General features: G+C 44.7%; 1 protein-coding gene across 1 annotated transcript in view; it reads left to right on the top strand.

Moving 5' to 3' along the window:
* SLC6A2 (solute carrier family 6 member 2) overlaps positions 1-24,533 on the top strand; it is an 821,078-nt gene that overhangs the window by 549,887 nt on the left and 246,658 nt on the right. The window contains exon 11 of the mRNA XM_040328742.1: positions 14,522-14,621. Within this exon, the coding sequence (XP_040184676.1) occupies positions 14,522-14,621 (100 nt within the window). The remainder of the gene's footprint in view (positions 1-14,521; positions 14,622-24,533) is intronic.

Here is a 24,533-nt window from a genome sequence, read left to right as displayed (position 1 = left end):
TCTGGTGGACTACAAGGCCCAGCATTTTACTATAGGGGGCTCTGGTGGACTACAAGGCCCAGCATTTTACTATAGGAGGCATTGGTGGACTACAAGGCCCAGCATTTTACTATAGGGGCTCTGGTGGACTACAAGGCCCAGTATTTTACTATAGGAGGCATTGGTGGACTACAAGGCCCAGCATTTTACTATAGGGGGCTCTGGTGGACTACAAGGCCCAGTATTTTACTATAGGAGGCATTGGTGGACTACAATGACCAGCATTTTAGTCCCACCAATGCCTCCTATAGTAAAATGCTGGGCCTTGTAGTCCACCAGAGCCCCCTATAGTAAAATGCTGGGCATTGTAGTCCACCAATGCCTCCTATAGTAAAATGCTGGAACTTGTAGTCCACCAGAGCCCCTATAGTAAAAGGTCCAAATTTTACTACGGAGGCATCACACGTTACACACTGACTTTCTGGCTGCTCCCTCCCTCTCCCCAGACCAATACCTACTCCCTTGGGGGGGGGGGGTGACACAGAGGAGGGGGGGTAAACTGACCTGGCAGATGAGCCCTCAGGAGACACACGTTGGGAGGCAGGACTCCAGGAGCAAGCAAGCAGGCACGATCATCGAATCCACAGTGCAGCTCCGCCCCCGCCTCCACACATGACCAGCACCAGCTCAGCATGGCCATTCACAGACCCCCATGTCTGCTTCCCGGCATGCCCCGCCCTGCACATGGCCCGTTCGGCCAATCACAGAGCACACACTGGCTCAAAGCACATTGCATATCGTGACAGCGATAGCGATTGGAGAAATCCGGCTGCTACTGGCCACAGGACTCAACAGGCACGGCGCCCTGTTGCTGATGGCGCCTTGTGCGGGTGCACGACTCCCACACCGCTAAGGCCGGCCCTGCACCTGAGGGTACTTAAGGAACTCAGTCAAGTAATTGCCCGACCAGTGTTCCTAATTTTTACTGACAGTCTACTGACTGAAATGGTACCAGCTGATTGGAGAAAAGCCAATGTAGCACCAATATTTAAAAAGGGCCCAAAATACATCCAGAATACATCCCTGGGAATTACAGACCAGCTAGCCTAACATCAATAGTATGTAAGCTCTTGAAGGGGAGGATAAGACTCTGGTCTGGCCGCACCTAGAGTATGCTGTTCAGTTCTGGGCACCAGTCCTGAGGAAGGATTTACTGGAAATGGAGGGAGTACAAAGAAGGGCAACAAATCTAATAAAGGGTCTGGAGGATATTCATTATGAGGAAAGGTTGCGAGCACTGAACTTATTCTCTCTGGAGAAGTGACGCTTGAGAGGGGATATGATTTAAATGTACAAATACCATACTGGTGACCCCACAATAGGGATAAAACTTTTTTTGTGGAAGGGAGTTTACCAAGACACGTGGTCACTCATTAAAATTAGAAGAAAAGTGGTTCAACCTTAAATTACGTAGAGGATTCTTTACTGTAGGAGCGGCAAGGATGTGGAATTCCCTTCCACAGGCGGTGGTCTCAGTGAGGGGCATCAATAGTTTCAAGAAACTATTAGATAAGAACCTGAACGACCACAACATACAGGGATATACAAGGTAATACTGACATATAATCACACACATAGGTTTGACTTGATGTACTTGTGTCTTTCTTTAACCTCACCTACTATGTAACACAAAAATCAGCCCTACGGGCCTGTGAAAAATCAAATCCTGTACCTTCCTCTCACCCTCACTCACTCAGGAATGGTTCAACATCTCAGAGTTTTGTACCAAAAAATTGATTGAAATCATCATCCAACAAAGAGAAATTAAATACTCGGATCTACTATCCAAAATACAGACCTCACTTAGTGCCCTTATTAAAAATACTATGCATCTACCCACTGCTTGGTATAATAAATTCAAACTCAACACTAAATGTGAGGAAGATAATTTCATTGAGGTAAAATTAAGTAAAATTCACAGTGACCTTGTTGACACCAATCACACATATTGCTGGAAGAGAAATTTCTCCTCCCTCCCACCTCAGTCAGATACAGTTAAGCTTCCCCACTCCCCTAAGTCTCACAGACTACAGGAGACTCTCCGCACCCCCCACCCAAACCTATGCAACTTCTGTCCCTAGGTCTCAATATCTAGAGATCCTCTCTCATTATGGTCCACACAGGTCCCATCCCACTAATCCTTCCATTCCACTCCCACCCTCCAATTGTTCTAAATTTCATCCTAAACATCAAAGACCCAACTTACGTACCAGGTGCAACTCATAAAATAAACCCCTCAAGGTTCCAGGTCCACATGAAACCTCCACAGTGGCAACAACCTCATGCCCCATTGATACCCAGGTTTTCAACACCCATTCTCCAGCCCCTACCCTTACAGAACTCCCATCCACTCAGTCTCCTAAAATGTCTCCTTCCTTACCCAATACTGCAGCTCACATGGGTATGGAGGTCCACTCACCTATCCCTACTCCTGCATTGCCTCACACAGAGTTGTCTCAATCAGGAATCCCAATGCCATTCTCTGTGGATCCCTCCAACCTTTCAGGTATGACAACAGACAACAGATCTGAGGACAATGGAAACAAAAAACTGCGCTAATCAAAAATACAGAGGCTGCAGACAGACGTGTGATACACAATACAGCAAGGAAAACAAAATAAAGCTGCGCCAAAAAATTATTTGATCATAAGGGATAACCCCTATAATAATGAAAAACAGTCCGTATGGGTAAATTAATAGTCCACAGTAGATATTATCACAGAAAGAATTGTAGTTAAACCGAATCCTCCAGCAGACACACTCATGTAATTAAACTTAAGCAGACCACCATTATGTGAGGAAAAGTATTGTTTGAAGTGATCCCTTCACCAGTAAAAGGGGCTGCTTACCAGAGGGTAAGCCAATTGTGCATTTGGCTATAACCCAGCCGCGGCCTTTAATCCACCAGATGACAGATCACAATGGAGGAAGCAGCACTCAGGAACCCGCCAGATGACACTCTCCCGTATGTAAAGTTAAAAAACAAAAGAGGGATGCACCATAGCGTAATTCGGTCATAAAAATCTAATGAAGTACGGTTGGAAGGTACTTACACAACATCACAGTAAAAACAGCTTAGCAGCATGCAGTATAAAATCAGAACAAGCCGGCCGGCTAGTTTAAACGGAGCCCTTCCTCCTCAAGACGTGGTGACGATACTGCCTGTCCTTCCCAGACGCGTTTCGTCATTTGTTTAATTACATGAGTGTGTCTTCTGGAGGATTCGGTTTAACTACAATTCTTTCTGTGATAATATCTACTGTGGACTATTAATTTACCCATACGGACTGTTTTTCATTATTATAGGGGTTATCCCTTATGACCAGATCTGAGGACAAACAAGTGCAAATAAACACAAAATGGTGCCGATAACCACGCAAATATCTCAGGAACCCTGTAAGACCACCCTAGCACCCCTAACGGGAACTTAGTGTGTCAGGACAGCCACCAAAAGGCCCTTTAAAAGTACTCAACAACTTGGGCTAGTCCAAAACAGTAGCAATAAGAATGAACCGTGGGCACCAAGTTTGTAAGCCTCTAGAAGGAGCCCTCGTGTCCGAGCAACCCTGGGCTTCCAGATCATGGACTAGTAACTAGGGGTGCACCGAAATGGAAATTTCAAAACCGAAATGAAACCAAAATAAAAAAAAAAATTCAGTCCGAAACCGAAAATGACTTTTCTTTGTTTTCCCCCTATTTCAATTTTTTTTCAATAATTGTATGTATTACATTTACATGATGGGCACAGTGGCTGCGTTTGATGGGCACAGTGGCGACGTGTGTTGGCAGTGGCACAGTGGCTGCATGTGATGGCACAGTGGCTGCATGTGATGGGCACAGTGGCTGCGTTTGATGGGCACAGTGGCTGAGTTTGATGGGCACAGTGGCGACATGTGTTGGCAGTGGCACAGTGGCTGCATGTGATGGCACAGTGGCTGTGTTTGATGGGCACAGTGGCTGTGTTTGATGGGCACAGTGGCTGCGTTTGATGGGCACAGTGGCTGCGTTTGATGGGCCCAGTGACTGCGTTTGATGGGCACAGTGGCTGCATGTGATGGCACAGTGAGGCTGCAATTAATGTTTTTTTTTGGTAGTCAGAGAAGGCAAGCATGGCTCAATAACACACACATTTATTGAGATAAAAATAACAGATAAAAAAAAAAAATAACAGATAAAAATAAAAAAAAATATCTGCCATTTTTTTTCATTAAGAAAGTGCTGGTCACCTCAGTCAGTTAACCACCCCCCCAACCCCCCGAATCCAGCCATTTCACATTATCTAAGTTCTAACTTCATTTCTTACATGTTCTGTTCTGCTAGTGTTTACTTTTTTAGCAGAGCACACTGCTAGCTTCTTCCTAGGCAGGCAGGGTGACTAGTCTGACTGTGTACAGGCAGCTCTGACACAGCTTCCTGCCCAGCGCTTCGAGCCCTCCCTCGCCTCCGGCCGTGACGTCACACGGCTCATGCCGCTGGACTAAACAAAGTGACTCCCCCATAGGGGGAGTAAAAAAATCAGGAAATGGAGCGAGGAGGACTCCGGTGGAGCGCGATCGGCAGTCAGCACACAATTTGTACAGTGCCACTGCCGCTGCTCACGCTCTGTACTGGTCTGGCGGCCAGCGTGTGTGTCTGGCGGCCAGCGTGTGTATAAGAACTGCGCCCCCTCATAGACTAAATGGTACCGCCCACGGAGGGCGTTCATTATCTGCAAATTTAATGTGTTTCGGCAGGGACCCAAAAATGCAAATTTCGGCCGATATGTATCGGCCACCGATATATCGGTGCATCCCTACTAGTAACCATTAAGAAAAATGGAGGTCTCGTTGCAAACCCGTGGCAAGAAGGATATAACAATAACCAAAATAAGGGAAAGATAAAAGAGAAAAGAGAGGGAAAGGAGACGGGGGAAGGGAAAAGGGGATAGAGCCAGACTACGGGACTCCGACCAATCAAGCAGAAACCGTATGTAAACTTTAAGCCGGGATGCCCGGTCAAAGAGCAATGCCTAAATGATTGGCCCAGGGCTCCCAGATCAATTTAAACCGGTCTTTAGAGTCGGGCAAAATGCTAGACAGTTTTTCCTGGGTCATGATCCAGGAGATTTTGCGTTTGGCAGCTAGGAAAGAAACTCTGGGCTGTTTCCAGGCCTTGGCTAATGTTGTTTTGGCGCCTAACAAAATAAAATGGATTAAAGTTTGCGTGAATTAATGAGTCTTGGGAATGTAGGCGTTAAGGAGGGCTACATCAGGGGTCCTTGGGACCTGTAGGTCTGTTATTTTAAGGATTAAATTAAACACTCTTTTCCAGAAGGGCCTAATTCTGGGCATTCCCACCAGATGTGAGCCATAGATCCTACTGTTTTGCAGCCTCTAAAGCAGAGTGGGTTTGTGGATGGGTACATGAGTGATAATTTGGCGGGGGTGAGGTACCATCTTGTCAACACTTTGAGGTTGGCTTCAATTAGGGAGACATTTTGGATTCCCTTGTATGCTCTCGAAAAGGCGGACGACCAGGACTCCAAATCCCACTGTATTTTAAAATCATTTTCCCAAGCCGACATAAAAGTGGCTTTGCAGCCTTGTTGGGCAAGTGATTGATATATCACAACGATTCCACCCCTCTGTTCTTCTGCCCTTCCGCACCACAGCTCATAAGCCGTGAAGTGCGGGGGAATGGGTTTCCCCATCCAAATTTTATGGAGAACGTGCTGTATCTGACCAAACCTAAAGAGTTCTGATGTCGGGAGCTCAAGTTGTCGCCCGCAAAATTTTAGGGTCATAGGTCCCGAGGCCAAAAAGAAATGTCCGATTCGGTACAGCCCCCTATCCAGCCACCACTTGAAATAATTGATATCCCGGCCTGGGATAAAGTCTGGATTGTTGAAAATGTGAGCAAGGGGTGGACTTTCCGAAGTCAGGGAGGTATCTGATTTTAACCTGTCCCAAAGAGAAAGGGATTGCGATAGGATAGGGAAGAGAATGGGGGGCGATCCCTAGAGGGGATCCAAAGTAAGAAATCTAAAGTGTATGACAGGGCAGCTTGTCTATCTGAATCCAGTCTGGTTTTTCATATTTGGAATAGACTGCGGAGAGCTGAGCCAGTCGCCGCCGCCTGAAAATACCAGAACAATCTTGGCAGGCCCATTCCCCCGATATTTTTAGGTCTGAAGAGTGTGTTACGGGGCAACTTATGTCCTGTTCCTCCCCAAACGAACTGGTTCACTTTCCTCTGTAGCGATTGCAGGTGGTCTTTCCTGATGTTAATTGGGATTGCTCTAAATAAATATTACAGATGGGGGAGGTGGGTCATTTTAATGGAATGAATTCTACCCAGCCAGGATAGATCTCCTTTTGCCCAGTTTTTCAGATCTGACTTGAGTTTCTTGTAAGTGGGGGGGAAGTTTGCCAAGTATAGCTGTTCTATTTTAGGGGAGAGATTAATCCCTAGGTATTCTAAATAGGTGTCCTTCCATCTAAAATCAAAGTCACCCCTTAATGTTGTCACTGTGTCTGATGGGAATGAGATATTAAGAGCGTGAGATTTCGCATAGTTTACCTTAAGACCAGAAGCTTTAGAGAAATATTTTAGTGTTTTGCAGAGGTTGGGGAGAGAAGTGATGGGGGAGGTTATGAAAAGCAACATATCATCTGCAAAGAGACCACATTTATGGGCCTGGGTTCCGCATGAGACACCTTGAATGTTGGGATTGGAGCGTATAGCAATCGCCAGCGTCTCAATGGCGATGGCAAAAATCAAGGGGGAGAGGGGGCATCCCTGTCTGGTCCCCCTGGAAATATTAAATGGTGAGGAGTAATGTCCTTGGAGGGGAATCATCGCTCTCGGTGTGGAGTAGAGGGAATGAAGAACACCTAGGAATTTGTGACCTAACCCCCATTGTTTCATAAGAGAAAACAAGTAGGGCCACTCTATGGAGTCGAATGCCTTATGCAAATCAAGAGATAAAAGCATTCCTCCGGCCCAGTTTGACTGCAAAAGGGTGACAACATCAATGGCCCTCCTTGTTTGATCTGGTCCCTGACGCCCCGGAATTAACCCTACTTTGTCCTTATGAATGTATCTACCTATGAAGGAGGCCAATCGGTTGGCTAGAATTTTTGTTAGTATCTTTAGGTCGTTATTAATAAGGGAAATGGGCCTGTAGTTCTCCACCTCCTCCGGGTTCTTATTGGGTTTGGGAATTACCGTAATAAAGGCAGTGTTGAGATGAGGATCTAGAGGAGTTCCTTTGGCTTTCATATTAAAAAATATTGTCATATGAGGTGCTAAAGTTTCTGAGAAAGCTTTGTAATATGGCGCCGAGAGACCATGCGGTCCGGGAGCCGAACCTGTCTTGAGGTTCTTTATGACCTCCACTATCTCCTTACCGAAAAGTCCGCCTCTTGGATATCCCTATGATTAGTTGCGAGTACTGGAATGGGAAGGTCCCCGGAGGAAGTTAGAGACCCCCAAGCCTTCATCCCTGTTGGTTTGAGCTGTACAGTTTGAAATAGAACTTTTGGAAGGCCTTAAGGATCCGATTGGGGTTGGCTGAGAGGGTCTGTCCCGCAACCCTGATTTTGGGGAAAAAATGAGATCGGATTTGTGGGGTTAACTTGGACACCAACATGGATCCAATTTTGTCCTTTTGACAGTAGAATTTTCCCCCACTCCAGCGGATGTCCTTCTCCGCTTTTGCTGTCAGAACTAGGTTGAGTTCCAACCTGGTGGCATCTAGTTGATCTGCAAGGTCTTTAGAAGGGGACTTCTTGTGTTGGGTTTTCAGGGTTGTATATCTATTTTCTAGGTTTTTGATATCTAGTAGCCTCTCCCTTTTGAGACGGGTTGCAATACCGATTATTTTACCCCTAATTGCTACTTTATGGGCTGCCCAGAGAACTTCCGGGGAAACATACTCTACATTGTTAAAAAGGAAATATTCCTTCAGGGAGTTCTCTATGTCCTTGGTATTGGAGGGGTCACTTAGAATGGATTCATTGAGACGCCAATGAGTCCCTGATGTCTTGGTAAGGGAGTTTAGCAGTGAAAGGCAGACAATAGAGTGGTCTGACCAGGTGGTGTCAATAATGGTTGCTTTGTTAGCAGAGAAGATAAGGTTTGGGGGCACCAGGATGTGATTGATCCTGGCATAAGAATGGTGGTGGGCAGAGTAGTGGGAGTAATCCCTTTTTGTCAGGTTCAGCTCTCTCCAAATATCAACCAAACCATGTGCATGGAGGGTTCAGGCTATATTCAAACTGGCCCTAGTGGGACGTGTCAGTTGTGACTTAGGGGGTCTAGACTTGTCGAGACCCTGATCGAAGGCGACATTTGAGTCTCCACCAAAGATAACCCTGCCCTCTATGAGAGGGAGCAGGGTTTTAAGGAGAACTTGAATTTTTTTAGCTTGACCCTTATTGGGGGCATAATAAGAAACAAAAGAAAATAGGATGCCCTCGATCAAGCCCTTGACAAGAATAGTGTGTGGCTGTGTGGTGGAATTTGCAGTTTTTGGAAAAAATAACCGCCACCCCCTTAGTCTTATTTTCTGCATTCGCTGTGTAGAAGGTTGGATAATGTGAGTGGAGGAATTTGGGGCTGCACCGAACCGGAAAGCGAGTCTCCTGGAGCAAGACAATATCAAGTCTCAGAGAGTGATAGTGTTCAAACACTATTCTCCTTTTCCTGGGGGAGTTCAGCCCCTGTGCGTTGTGGGTGGCAATCCTAAGCTCCCTACCAGAGAGGTTTGGGTCAGACATTGAGGCAGGGGGGTGGAAAGCTGCTGGGACATACATCACTTACCCTTTGATGTCTTCTCCCTATGGAGTCTAGAAGCAAGTGCTGGGAAATTGCAGACCAGGTCCGGCATCTTAGGTCTTGTACGGCCCGCAGACTGGCTCGAGAGAAAGGAAAAGGTAAGAAAGAGGAAAAAGAAGAAAGAAAACACAAAAGTAAATACATTCTTCTGAAGAAGAACCAAGGTTTCTGGTGAGGAAAAGTCCAGCCAGGAACCTGAAAAAAACGTCGGAAACCTCTTAGGCCCCATACACACGATAGAATTTATCCGCGAATACGGTCCAGTGGACCGTTTCCGCGGATAAATCCTCTCGAGGATTTCGGCGGATTTTCATGCGATGGAGTGTACACACCATCGCATTGAAATCCGCGCCGAAATCCTCTGGCGATGATGTGTCGCGGCGACGTGCGCGACGCTGTCATATAAGGAATTCCACGCATGCGTCAAATCATTACGACGCATGCGGGGGATCCCTTCGGACGGATGGATCCGGTGAGTCTGTACAGACCAGCGGATCCATCCGTTGGGATGGACTCCAGCAGATGGATTTGTTCTGCATGTCAGCAAATATTCGATCTGCTGGAATCCATCCCAGGGGAGATATATCCGCGGAAACAGATCCGCTGGCGTGTACACACCATAGGATCTATCCGCTGAAACCCATTTGCTGGGATTTATCTGCGGATGGATTCTATCGTGTGTACGGGGCCTTAAAGAGGGCCGACTACCCTTCCCGCAAAAGCGGAAACCTGCCTGTGTGGCAGGGGTGGAGGTGCAAGGGTGTCACCCCAGCCCCTTGCAAATGAGCAAAATGGATAAATTGGCACAGCAAACAATAACCTGTGAAGAAAGATTAGTTAGATTAAAACATAAAACCTGAATACGGTAGAGCTCTAGTGCGGAAAAAGTCAAAGAAGGAAAAAAAAGGGTGGGGACTTCCCGGCAGGTTAGCCAGTAATGCCCTGGGATGTCAGATTGAGTTCCCGGAGGGCAAAAGGTTGTCCATCAGAAATGCCCTAGAAGGCTAGCTTGGAGTCTTCTGCACATGGGTTTAAATGGACATCATCTGGACTCTACAGCTGTCCCTTCCGGTGAAGTTCTGGGAAGGCCTTTGGTATTGTCTTGCGCATTACTGGAGGGGAGCCAAAACCAGAGACATGGAAATCCTGAACAACACAATAAACAGGAAGAACCAAAAAAAAAGGGGGAGGGCCATCCATGCCCCAGTTTGGGTTAGGAGCAAAAAGCTCCTTCAACAGAGACAGAAGTCTCAGAGCAGAGAGCCCAAGTGAGGGGCTAAAAGGGGGAAAGACAGGAGCTAAGCATCCATTCTATGGGGGACTGCCTTCTTTGGATTCCCTGGTCTTTCCAACGTTGCACATTGAAGATATTGGGCTCGTGGGGGATGGGCGCTTGGAGGAATTCGCTGAAGCTGCTGATACACCCATGGGAGCTTCCTGGGATATCAACTTGAGATGGAGCAGAAGTCTCTCACCCCGTGGCAAGCTGGAGAGGGCATAAGCTTTGCCCTGGATAGAAAATTTTACTGCAAAGGGGAAGGTCCAGCGATACTTGATGTTCCGTTTAGAGAGAACAGTGAGAAGTGGTTTAAGAGCTTGCTTCTTTTGGATGGTGGATGGGGACCGGTCCGCAAAAATTTGTATCTGGTGACTACGGCAAGAGACCTGTTGTTTGAGCCGGGATTGTCTCATGACTTCTTCTTTGGTGGCGTAGAAGTGCGGCTTTACAATGATATCCCTCGGGGAGCCACCTTTTCTGGCGGGCCCAGTGTTCTGTGAGCCGGTCCAATTCTAGACGATGAGGCAAAATATTCGGGAATGAGCTCTTTAATAAGGTCCTGCACCACCGCTGTGATGTCTGTGATGGTCTCAGGGAGGCCTATGACCCTGAAATTGTACCTCCTGGACCTATTCTCGAAGGTCATCAATTCTGGATAGAGCTGTGTCTAGCTGATCCTGGAGGGTCTGGATATGTGCTGTGTTTTGGTTAGTGCGAGAGACTGTTATGTCTAGTTTACTCTCTATTGCCTTCATTCTAGAGCCCAGATTTGCAAAGTCAGATTTCATATCTCTTGTAATCTGAGCAGCTATGTTAGCTAGGCCTCTTTCAAGTAGGGCAGACAGTTTAAGGAAGAGATCTCCCTTTGGGGAGTACTGGTCCTAATCATGCAAGCAAGGTGAGGGTGTTGCAGGCTGGGAGGGAAAAGAAGGCCCTGCTGGTGATAGGGCATATTCCACAATGGTGCGGCCTAGGAGGGATTCTGTGGAGGCCGAAGAGGGAGCCTGGGGGTAGTGTTGAGAGCCCTAGGTTACTTGGGAGTAGGTGAGGATGGCAGGGGAAATCACTTGCCTGTGTTCCGGCCTTCTATCCCCTGTAGCCGCGTGTGGCTGTGTAGAGGCCGGAGCCGCGGCCATCTTGCTGCTCCCATCCCCGCTGGATTTGTTGAATTCCGGCCCGAGGTCACGTCTGACTGCCAGTCCGGACATCCAAGGGGACGCACGGCAGGTTCCCAGGGGTGTAGGCAGAGGAGCTGGGACGCAAGGGGTAGTACTGTGCCCACTGAGGTGATCGTGGGGCTGGGGTGATGCGGAGCTCCCGGCTTAAGCTGCCATTACGGAGCTCCCACGCATGTGCACCTTCCTATACAGATTTTTAATCTTTCAAACCATTGCCTCTCCTCCTTTGAAATTTCCTTACTCAGCAGAGGCCTTACTTTTGCTCTTTCAGTAGCCCCAAACCCATTTCAACTTTGTATAGATCTAAACAAATTCACCAGAAATCTCATGGTTAAATGCTACTTCACCATGAAGGCTCTTAAACAGGACAACAACCCAGAGGACATCCTGGAGTCAGATTCAGTTCAAGATGGTACATTGGTTTCCACCATTTCAGACCATACAGCTCAATCTCTTCCAGAGTAATTTTACACTGAAGATGAAGAACAATATGTTGATCTTCTAACTCAACATGTACCCACCTCCCCACTCATTCAACATACCACCTTTTGCCCCAAGTCTGTCTTTAATCCCACCATTCATCCAAACCTTCTACCGGGTTGTCTATGCAGACATATGCCGCCTGTGCCAACACAATCCCCACAACCGTTCCACATCGTCCAACCTTTCTCCATCTGAACGCACTGCCCTTAATAATCTTACCAAAAACTCAAATTTAATCATCAAAACAGCAGGTAAAGGTTGTAGTCCAAATAAGTTTCACTATCTTAAAAAAATATTACAATTACTTTCTGACACTAAACACTTATGCCAAATTATTTAAAGATCCCCTCCCAACCTTCATCATAGAAGCACATGAAATAATAGTTAGGGCCTCCACAGAGGGAATCATAGATAAATCTGAAAAAGCTTTCCTTAAAACGGGGGTTCACCCAAAAAAATGTTTTTTAAATTACATCTAGCAGTGCCAGCATACTAAGGACATTACATTTCGGCAGGTCATTTTTTTTTCTCTGTACATACCGTTATATCCTGATGTTGTCCAGGGCTTCCGGGTTCCGATGACTGCGGGACTGGGCGTTCCTATCCTTCCGTTCATTGATTGACGGCTTGTGAAACAGGTGACCTGTCGCACAACGCGGGTCACCAGATGTCGGGAAATAGCCGTATAGTGCCGACTCGCAGCTCGGCTAATTACAGAAATCTGGTGACGTGCGTTGTGCGACAGGTCACCTGTTTCACAAGCCATCAATCATCGAACGGAAAGATAGGAACGCCCAGTCCCACAGTCATCGGAACCCTGAGGCTGGAAAAGGAACGCCTAGTCCCGGAGTCATCAGAACGCGAAAGCCCTGGACAAAATGAGGATATAAAGGTAAGTACAGAGAAAAAAAAAGAAACCTGCCGAAATGAAATGTCCTTACTATGCTGGTTCTAATGTAAAAAAATCTTTTTTAGGGTGAACCTCCACTTTAAACATCAATTCTACCACAGACCTTACTTTTACCACTTGCCCAAAATTCATAAAGACCTCACAAACCCACCTGGTAGACCTATAGTGGCTGCCGTGGAGAGCATCACAAGCAATTTCTCCACATATATTGATAATTTCCTACAGCCGTTAGCTCAAAGTTTACCTTCACACTTTAAAGACACTATGCTAAACACCAGTCAAACCCAATTCATCTTGGAAGCCATGAATTTCTGATTGACACATAATTACTTTGAATCCAATGGCGACTTCTACTTACAGAATAATGGCACAGCCTTTGGAGCCAACTTTGCCCCAAACTATGCCAGTCTCACCATGGGTCTGTGGCAGAATCACTACATCTGGCATAACAATGCCTTTTCCTCGCACTTGTTATTTTATGGCCGATATATTAATTGATGTCATAATCATTTGGATGGTCCTAAATCTCTAATCCCACAATTTGTAACCCACTGTAATACCAACAATATGAGTTTATCATTCACTTCAGTCTGTGACAATAAATCTTTAGCTTTCCTTGACCTGACACTCAGTCATGATCAAGGGATCATACATTCCCAAAATTACACCAAACCAACCGCAGGCAACTCTTATCTGCATTACCACAGTTGTCACCACCCTTGTTGGATCAAGAACACCCCCAAAAGCTAATACCGACAATACAAATGCACGCCACACTTTTCACATATTTCTTTGTAATACATTTAGAAAACCATTTATCATGTTCCTTCCACTTCACAATTATGTGCCACTATCACATAAAATCCCAAAAAAATAAATTTACGTTTTTGATGTAACATGACAAAATGTGGACATTTCAAGGGGTATGAATACTTGTTCAAGGCACTGAATGAAAAAAAAAATTATATATATATATATATATATATATATATGAAATTTGGACCCAGAATTATTCTGTCTCTTATATTTTTTGATGCAGTTGAAGCTTTGGCCCCCTGGTGGTTCTCAGCTTGGTTACCACTACATGCTCCTATACCTATACTAGGGGATGCACCTGATTGTTTTCAAAGTCCCTAATTTACTACATTTGTAAGTAAGTTAACTGAAGAGGATTATTTTATTGTGCGGTATGCAAGCTAGTGTAAACTTGGTGCTTAGTTTTTCCTGTTTATGTCATTTTATATAGCATATTGGTCTTTGACTGTCCTTTGCATCCTTATATACATAATATATGTTGATTGGCACATGTAACTTCACCATTGGTTGCTGCCATGATGCCTGCACTTGTCAAACTGAAGCGATATGTGAGTGTAAAAGGAAAACATACTTTTATGTGCATGTATATTATACAGCATAATGCATTGTATTACAATATGTTGTATTTCTCAGATAGGTCATTTACTCTCTTCTCCAAGAAATGAGGTCCTGAAGAAGCATGTCTTGTGAAGCGCTTCAACCTCTTGGATTATTAGACAAGGAAGTAATATCAATATTATATTTGCATATGTGTCACTTCAAGTGGTATAAACAATTTGGGATTATATCCCCCAGTGATATTTTTACTAATATTTGTTTTATACTATGTAATATTTTTTTTTTTTTTTTAAAGTGTATGTCTTGGTAGCGGTAAAGTTTAGAATGTCCTTTTTGGTGTTTTTCTGCAATTTATGTATGTGTAACCTCTGTGTAAATCCAGTATAATTGCCACATTCTGAAAGTCCAGTTGTAGATTTAATATTTTTCCACATCTAACAGGGTGGAATCTATGTGGTCACTCTCCTGGATACATTTGCTGCAGGAACCTCAATTTTGTTTGCTGTTTTAATAGAAGCAGTCGGAGTATCTTGGTTTTATGGTATGTATATTATCTCAGCATTTTTTTATGGACTGTGTATGTTGCTTTATATATGCATGAAACCCCTGTATTATATTGTTGTGTTTCCAGTTTGTTATGGATTTTTCTGGATGAGACATAGAGATAAAAGTAACTCTAAATATGCAAGAACAGATACACAGGAGACCAACCGCTACACTGGCACAGACAGTGCCTTGTTTAGCTCTCTCCTAACGTTCTCATAATGATGGGTTAACTACTTCAGCCCCAGAAGATTTGGCTGCTTAATGAGCAGAGCACTTTTTACATGGCAATAGGTAGTGACAGGTACTCTTTTTAAACAAAATTGAGGTCTATTAGACCCTAGATCTTTCCTCTGCCCTCAAAGCATCTGTCCACACCAAGATCGGTGTGATAAAATGCTTTCCCAATTTCTTAATGGCGCTGTTTATACCCAGCGAAACTGAAGTCATGAAATGCTCAAAGCTTCTGGTTTCTTACGCCATAGAGATGATTGGAGCCATTCTGGTCTCTGATCAGTTCTATGGTCAGCTCGGGTTCCCGTGGTGGGACTGGAGAGCCAGAGAAAACCATGGAAGACGGTGGGAGGGATGTTCCCTCCCACTGCTTATAAAAGCAGTCTAGAGGCCAATTAGCCGCTAGGATTGCTTTTACATGAAAGCCGACAGCTGGCTGAAAAGCAATTAAACCTGCAGGCATAATTCTGGTATAACCGTTTAAAGTCCAGCAACATACCAGTACATTGCTGGTCCTTGTTGGGCATATATTGTATTGTACTTTTTTTCACAGGCTGCATGGAAAAAAAATAGATTGATCGGTTGGTATTCCCACTATTAAAATACCACCCTTCATCCACCCACTTCTAATGATGTGCACAGGCACCATTTTTTTGTGGTGGTGAAATCACCTCCTACAGTACTGGAGTCGCTGATTTATGTATCGTGAGTGCAAACTCTGTTGCTGTCAAGATGAATAAATCAGTGCTGCAGCTGAATGGTGTAACTGAAAAGCAAACAATGGTAACAATAAAACATTAACTCAATAAAACAACTTATTTTTTTATCGCAATCTGTTCCTAAAAAATATGTGCCAGCACATGAGGGCAATCCGCCCCTAATGTTAGGAGCAAATCGCCCCTCCACCCCTGCCCCCATGCTTTGGCATGTATGCTCTTTTTTTAACTGTGGTGGTGAAATCACCTTCTACAGCGCTGGAGTCACGGCTTTACGTATCGTGGGAGCAAACGCTGTTGCTGTCAGAATAAATAAACCCATGCTGCAGCTGAATGGTGTAACTGCTAAGCAAATGATGGTTAACAATAAACAAAGTAACATTACAGTAGACTGCGTCAAAAGATCGGTCAAAACCGATGAAAACGGACTGAAGGACCGTTTCATCGGTCCAAACCGATCGTGTGTGGGCCCCATCGGTCAGTTATCCTTCGGTCAAAAAAAAGAGAACTTGCTTTAAAATTGAACCGATGGACGCCTAACCAAAAGCATCGGTTGAAAACCTGCGCATGCTCAGAATCAAGTCCACGCATGCTTGGAAGCATTGAACTTCGTTTTTTTCAGCACTTCGTTGTGTTTTACGTCACCACGTTCTGACACGATCGGTTCATTAACCGATGGTGTGTAGGCACGTCAGACCATCAGTTAGCTTCATCGGTTAACCGATGAGAACGGTCCTTCGGACCAGTCTCATCGGATGGACTGATCGTGTGTACGCGGCCTAAGACATACCATACCAGCAAAGCAAATACAATAAAACACAGTATAAATAAAACATTACAGTTCTAAAATACAGTAACAACAGAGAAAGAACAATAGATATATAGCAAAAGAGAGCGAACAATAAAGCGGACAATAGAGAGCGAACATAAGAGAGAGAACAATAGAGAGAGAGGAAAAATAAAACGACAACTCCTTTTTGGCTTTTTTTTATAAACTGTAACTGTAAGGCCCTGTACACACAATCAGTCCAAACTGATGAAAACGGACTGAAGTTCAGTTTCATCAGTCCAAACCTACCATGTGTATGGCCCATCAGACTTTTGTCCTTCAGACCAAAGTTTTAAAACTTGCTTTAAAATCGGACTGATGGACTGATGACTGATCGGTCAAAACCAATGGTTAGTACGCAAAAGCATTAGTTCAAAACCCGCGCATGCTCAGAATCAAGTCGACGCATGCTTGGAAGCATTGAACTTCATTTTTATAGCACGTCATTGTGTTTTACGTCACCGCGTTGGACTCGATCGGATTTTGAACTGATGGTGTGTAGGCACATCAACCATCAGTCCATCAGTCCATCAGACTTCAGCCTTCAGTCCATTTTCATCAGTTTGGACTGATCGTGTGTACAAGGCCTAAACGTTCCAGATTAGGGTCTCTAAAAATGTGATGGCCATCCCATCTTTCGAGACCCTGTGTACGTGTGCCCTAGGACTGTGCAATGCTGTACCCTAAGCTAATACTCTACTAGTGTGTGTGGTAGCATTTGAAACAGTCACCAATGCAGAGACCAGGTTGATCAGATCAGAAGGGACAATAAAAGCGGTTGTCACAGCTATATCTGCATTTTCTGCAAACATGACATCTTCTTTGGGGGTTTCTTTGGGTAGGGGTACCACAGGGTAGACATACAGAAAATGCCTCTTATGCAGCCGGCTCACTGCATTTGCATTGGGAAGGTGGGCCACAGCACCTTCTGGAAACAGAAGGGCTGTGATGATTTCTTCCTGGAATTTAAGGAGGGATCCAGTTCGTCCTGATGTGGATTAATTAATTTTCTTGACACAATTTCTCAGGGAGGAACCCATCCTACCGTTTGATTCAAATTACTAAGGTGAAATATGTGGACCAGACAAAAAAAGATTCACATGCTCACCTTCCAACGTTCAACCAGCAGAGAGAGCCTGAACTATGGCCCACACAGCTTTATTAAAAACATAGAATCACAAAACATGCATTGTTTGGTTCACATTATACTGATACACCCACTCCATCCTCAGTATCACCCATTTCCCCTCCCATCCAGCTATTGATCCACCCATTCACCCTCATTTACGCCCTCTTTTAAGAGCACATGTCAATGTCCATACACAGGGGTTTCTTGATCAACTTTGCAAGAGTTGCCTAGTCCAATCAGATGATTACACGAAGCAGAGAGAAAGTGAAGGAGATTTAGCATAATAGTTCTGGTTACAAAATTCAAACAGTCCTTCAGTTATCCATAAGGCAAGAGGCAAGGATTTCCTTTCAAAAGTACGAAGCAGTCCTGAGACATAAATTCCTTTTGGTGGGGGGAAGACAGGATGAGGGGAAAGTGACAGTTTCCTCTTTAAGCTAAGGGAAGCTATTTAGGAATGCAAGGGGGGATGGGTTGGCTTCCTCTGAAAAGTTATTTCTGCTCTTTTGGAGTACATCACAAGGAAGGGCTGGTAGAATTAGGAGTGAGTAACTTTAAAACATCATCATCTAATATAAAATTCTCAAGGAAAATAGGTACTAATGTGATTTCATACATATATATATATATATATATATATATATATATATATATATATATATATATATATATATATATATATATATATATGATATAAAAAAGGTATAAAATGAATATGAAAATATAAAAAGAGATTAAAGGAGTTCTCTGACCTAAAACTTTTAACCCCCGCTGTGCCCGGGCTGTAAAAAATAGAAAATAAACTGTCACTTACCTGCCTACGATCCCCCGTTGTTCCGATATCGCCGTCCCGTTCTCCGGTCCCGGGCCCCTTCCGCTTCCTGTGTGTCGGTGACTCATAGTGCGCTCAGCCTATCAGCGGCCGCAGCAATGTCCCGTCGCGGCCGCTGATAGGCTGAGCGCACTATGAGTCACCGACACACAGGAAGCGGAAGAGACCGGGACCGGAGAACGGGACGGCGATATCGGAACAACGGGGGATCGTAGGCAGGTAAGTGACAGTTTATTTTCTATTTTTTTACAGCCCGGGCACAGCGGGGGTTAAAAGTTTTAGGTCAGAGAACTCCTTTAAAGGAAAATAAAACGAGAAATATTTTAGTGGTTCTAATAAAAGAATATGCTCAACCTATCAAATAGGAGATTTTAAAATAATCTATCACAGTCCTGAAGCTTTGTATAGCACAAAAGCATTCAAAAGAGCCAGTTGGAATAAGTATACAGACACTTTTTTGTTACCATACGGGCAATTAGGTACGGCGCAAACAACTGGCCGTTGAGGTTCACCCCTCCCATGTTAAGGTGAAAAAGGCGAATACAAATCAAGTGACATAAAATCAACTGATTCCACTTGAATCCTGGGTTGGCCAGTGAATGGGGGAAGTACGGGTGCTCCAGAAGTGGTGGGTTCCCAATTCAGATTGGCAAATGCAGCTGGAAGGGCACTATGGGCTCAATGGGTCTTCTTGGTGGCTGTGGAACACTACTTGTGCTAGCCACCTCACTAACTTGAACTGCACTTATGGGACTCACCAGGTCACCAAGTGTTACTGCAGTGCTGGATGTATGACCAGCAAGTACTAGGCCACTGGTGCTTGCCAGTTCACCCGAAAGATGATCGGCACTAGTACTGGCTCTCTGCTCCATACGAGAGCCCTGCGGTTCTTGAACCTCAACAACAGCAGAAGAACGGGTTTGGGTACACCTGGCCTTGACAGGGACCACTACGTCGTCAGAGCTATCTTTCAGGGTGCCGCTGCTGTCTACCTTTTCGTATTCTGCGCCTGAATCTGACAGATGGGTGACTTCTTCTTCACTATCTGTCATGCTTAGAAATGTGTAGACCTCTTCACTAGTGTACCTTCGATTGGACTCACTCACCTTACTGTCAGCGACTGCTTCAAATGCTACAAAAAAAACTCGCAGGGATCAGGCCAGACTCTGCGAATGCTTCAATTATGTGTGTTGTGTTTTTGTAAGTGACAGTAATCGATTGATACTTCACTTTGATGGGCTGGGCTGGGCGAAGGGGCTAAACGCAGGTGCTAATAGGTATCTGGGCTGATCGCGCTAACACTGCGTTTTCTGGGGATTGGCAATCCCCTAATCTGGGGATTGGCAATCTGTAGATTTCTGATCTACCCATTAATAATGGACAGGTGATGGATAGGCTGCGTTTCTTCCTTGTCGACCCCCAAGACCTGGACCTGGGTGGTGAGGAAAGCATTTACTGGAACCAATCTGTATTTTCCTCCTGCAACAGCTGAAAGTAGGCTTCTCTTTCTCTCCCTCCCGCTGGCGTTCAGCTACCACATTCAGTATAGGCCATGCCACCTGTCCCTGTTCCTCTACTTCTTGCTACTGCCCCCCCTTCCCTCTGTATGCTCCCTTGGTCCCTCTGCCTCCCACTCCCTGTAGCACTGCCAGCTTCCCCTCCTTTCCTCTCCCGCCAGCTGCTGAGGGGAATTGTTTCAAAATGTGGATCAGGTAACAAGCCAGTACAGTAAATATATAATTTACTGGACCTTCCCTTTTTGAATGAACTCATTGAGTGATTCACTGTCCAGTGCCACTGAGGCTGCAGAAAAAGGGACTAGGGAATCTCTGTCTGCAGTCTATTTCTCTGTCTCAAATGTGAGACATCAGAGGTCTGTTTAGACCCCTGATATTTCACCAAAGCCCCCAACAGGGCTCCTAAAAAAAACTGTAATAATAATAATAATAATAAAAAAGAATGTAAAAACGAATAAAATAATAAGACAAAAAATGACTGACACCCTTCATTGCCCTACTGACACCATCAATGTTTTACATTTATTTATAAAAATATGAGTATGTGTGTGTATGTATGTGTGCAGGCCTGGGACAGGGGGGGGCGGAAGGGGCATGACCATTTACTGGAGGAAGGGGGCGCAGTAGAAGTGCTGGTGTACCGGCCACACTACATAGATAACAACAGCATGTGCCAAGTGCTCTCCTGCACCCGGCACAAGCCTGAGACCAGTCCCGCCCTGCTCCTCACTTCTCTATCAGGCAGAGTAATATTACAAGAGAGAACACATGTCAGCTCTTGCAGTGATTTCTTCTCCCCTCCCTCTCCGCGCTGACTCCAATGTTAATGTGAGTAGCGCTCACACAGCCAGGCCACCCATCTGCTTCCCAATTGAAGCGCAGACCGGGTCTCCTGCTTGTCATAATGACTGCAGCGCTCCCGCCCCCCAGCCCGCCACTGTCTGTATGCTCAGAAAGCTATGCTGGCAAAACTCACAGCACAGCACAGCAAGGAGATGCAGGATGATGTCATACCAGTGCTTGGTCTGCATAGAGAGGGATCTGTGCAGTCACATGCCAGTTCTTATCCAATCATGCTACTCCAGCCCCTCCCCTTTCTCCTGCCGCCAGATTTGGACAACTTTAAGCAGCAATTCCAGAGGAGGAGGAAGTGGCTAAAATGACCCCTCTGCTCCTATGAGTCACAGTGAGTTTTTTTACTTTGCTTCAGGAATAGAAAACAGCAGCATGGATAGTCAGTGATAGGGAGAGGGGCAGCAGCATGGTAGGTTGGTTGTTTAGTGCAGGCAGCAGAGAGAGAGGGGAACAGCATTCAAGGAAGACATGCTCTTACAGTCTGTTCATGTTCATCCTGACACCGGGCTGTGAAAGATCTTCATCATCAGAGGGACAGAACATTGTATTGCATTTCTTTAAACCAGCAGAAATCATGTTTCATTAGATCTCTACCTGGGAGAAAAAAATGCAAGGTCTGCTTCACCTTAAAGCCTTAGGGCTCCTTCACACTCGTTTTGATTTCTGAAGAGCAATCCACATGCAGGTCACTCTTTAGAAAGCAAGAGACAGGCAGTGAGGAGGTGTTGTATCACCGCCTCACCACCTGCTTCAACCTCTTTATCCCCCACTAGTGTATTGCACACACACTTGTGGGGCTGTTGCAGAGCATCCTCATTCAGTTAAAGGGGTTGTACACAGTGGGTGGAAGCACCTGCCAAAAGCAACACAGGGTGTAATTCCTGCCATGACACTAAACATGGCTGCAATATGTGTGCACCCCCAGCCACTGCCTATATGCAGCTAATGGGAGTAGCAGTGGGGGGGGGGGGGGTAAAAACTTGTCTCAACTGCAGGGTTTAACAGTTCCCCTCACCATGTGTTAATGATGAGTTCTAACATTGCTGGTGTAGTTCCACGACAAGACAATAAAAATACCACATTACTCTCGATTTTTGTGTGTGTGTGTGTATTTACCAGTATATATATATATATATATATATATATATATATATATATATATATATATATATATATATATATATATACACACACACACTTATTTAGTTTATTTTCGGTGGTATGATTTACTGGTAAAAATTATTAGTGCCCCCCAAGTTTTGACTGTGGCATCTAATGTGCCCCCCTATATATTGTTCCTAGAGTCGCCACTGTGCCCGACAGGCGATTCCTAGTCCCTGCCGGTGGGACTTCACCGAGAGGCCGGCCAGGAGGCGGGATCGGAAACCGACACCGACTCGTTCTTTACATCAGGGGGGCACAATTTGCCATCTTCGCCCTGGGCACTGATTGACCTTGTCCCAGCACTGTATGTGTGTATGTGTATATACAGTATTGTGGCAGAGCGAGGCTCTGTCCCTATGGAAATGGTGTTGAAATGGACACAGAGTCTGCATATAGCCAGATTGCAGAGCTACAGAGCGTAAATTTAAAAACAGCTCTGGCAGTTTTCTCGGATCGTTCTATTTCTGCATGGGGCTCTGTAGCTTGGAGATCCTTCAGCGTCTTGGGTGGGACGGGATCTCCAACCCTGTGTCCAGATATTATAGACAGCCTGCAGGGTGTGTGCCCAGGTGCACACAGCTCATATAATGAAGGGCTGGGGAGAGCCGAAGTGAGCGGAAGATGGAGTTGGAGCAATGGCTGCTAGTAAGTGTCTCTGTGTGAAGATAGATGCTGTGTGCATTAAGAAGTTCAAAGCTGTGTGTGTTGAAGGGCTTTAAAGCTGTGCGCACCCAAGGAGCCTAAAGCTGTGTGCATTAAGGGACTTCAAGCTGTGTGCGTTTAAGAAGCCCAAAGCTGTGTGCGTCCAAGATTGTGTGACTGGAAGATCTGGTTGTTTAAGGAACCAGTAACTATAGCAGCAGTGCTGTTGAAGAGTAGCCAGGTGGGCTTGTATTTTCAGTTATCTCTGAATGACGTTTAAACCCCTGCGTGGGATTCCTGAGTGGACTTTTGTTTTAGTTTTTTTCTCCCCTATGTCACAATATATATATATATATATATATATATATATATATATATATATATATATATACACAATTTGACAATATAAAAAAAAATGTACTGTGCTAATTCAATAAATGGTAAAGCGCCAACTGAAAATTGTATACAACACTAATAATAATAATAAAGAAAAAAGCTGCACTAATGTAGATGACACTAGTGATCATAAATTCTAAATAAATTCACAAATAAATATAATTGTAGTACTGAACACTAAATAAGTGGAAGATTATAGTGAAGATGGTCTGAAAGACCTCAATTAAATAGTGACAAAAAAGATATATAAAGTAAAATAAAAAATAATAATAAATATCTCCAAAATTAATGGAGCACTAGAAGATTTTAAGTGAATGGATCTCCGTCCGTGTGACGATTTTTTATAAAGATGAGGATCAAAGAAGCAATCCTTGAGGGTGACAATGACGATTGTGTTGTAAACAACAAAGACAAATGTCCATATAAGCTAAAACATCCCCAGTGTGCAAATGGATCCACAGCATTCAGAACAAAGTGATGACAGAAAAGTGCCTCCACAGGAATAAGGCGGCGTATACACGACCGGTCCAAACCAATGAAAACGGACTGAAGTTCAGTTTCATCGGTCCAAACCGACTGTGTGTACGGCTCATCAGACTTTTGTCCTTCAGACCAAAGTTTTAGAACTTGCTTTAAAATCGAACCGATGGACGGCTGACCATCGGTCCAAACCGATGGTTAGTACACAAAAGCATCAGTTTAAAACCTGCGCATGCTCAGAATCAAGTCGACGCATTCTTGGAAGCATTGAACTTCATTTTTTTCAGCATGTCGTGTGTTTTACATCACTGCGTTCTGACCCGATCGGTTTTTGAACTGATGGTGTGTACGTACATCAGACCATCGGTCTGCTTCAGCGGTGAACCGATGAAAATGGTCCGTCGGACCATTCTCATTGGATGGATCGACCGTGTGTACGCGGCCTTACACATTGCCGCTTACCAGATGGATGTGATGTCTTGATTATAAGAGATCGGTTAGCGCATATGGCTATTAACCCAGCCTGCGGTCTCTATATGCTGAGATATGTGCCTCATCTTGCATGGAAGGTGTCTCATATAGCGCAACGATTCAGGGTACACCACATAGGACAAAATAGACTTACATAGCATAAAACCCTTTAAAGTTTAATGAATATCATAAAAATGCACACTTACATTTTAGTAATGTAATGCTGGCATATAAGAACATCAATTCATCAATAAGGCAGCCCATATCTTCTGGGTCTAGCGCACAATGCGGTGACATCAGAACGTCGTTCCTCACAACGTTTTGTCACTAGAGGGACGTGGTCACAGGATACGGGTGGCGCTCTGATTCACCGCTTTAATACACAGATTGGATGACACAGCCTCATTGTGAGTCACAAAAAGCCGCTGAAATACCATCTTAACTGATGGAAAGCAAAACTAAATCCATATGAAAATAACTAACTGCAAGAGCAAGGATCACATATGGAACAAAAATTAAAACCAATAGCCTTACTGTAAACCAATAGGCAATGACATCCTACAGGTGAGCATAGTGAAAAATAAAAATATATTGTAAGTGGCAGAAAAGCCCAATGTGGATCGTTAGAGGGTGTCTACACAGAAC

The sequence above is a fragment of the Rana temporaria genome, chromosome 11 (assembly GCF_905171775.1).
Source record: "Rana temporaria chromosome 11, aRanTem1.1, whole genome shotgun sequence".
NCBI classification, from domain to species: Eukaryota; Metazoa; Chordata; class Amphibia; order Anura; family Ranidae; genus Rana; species Rana temporaria.
The sequence above is the reverse complement of the archived record's forward strand: the minus strand, read 5'-3'. Positions and strand labels throughout refer to the sequence as shown.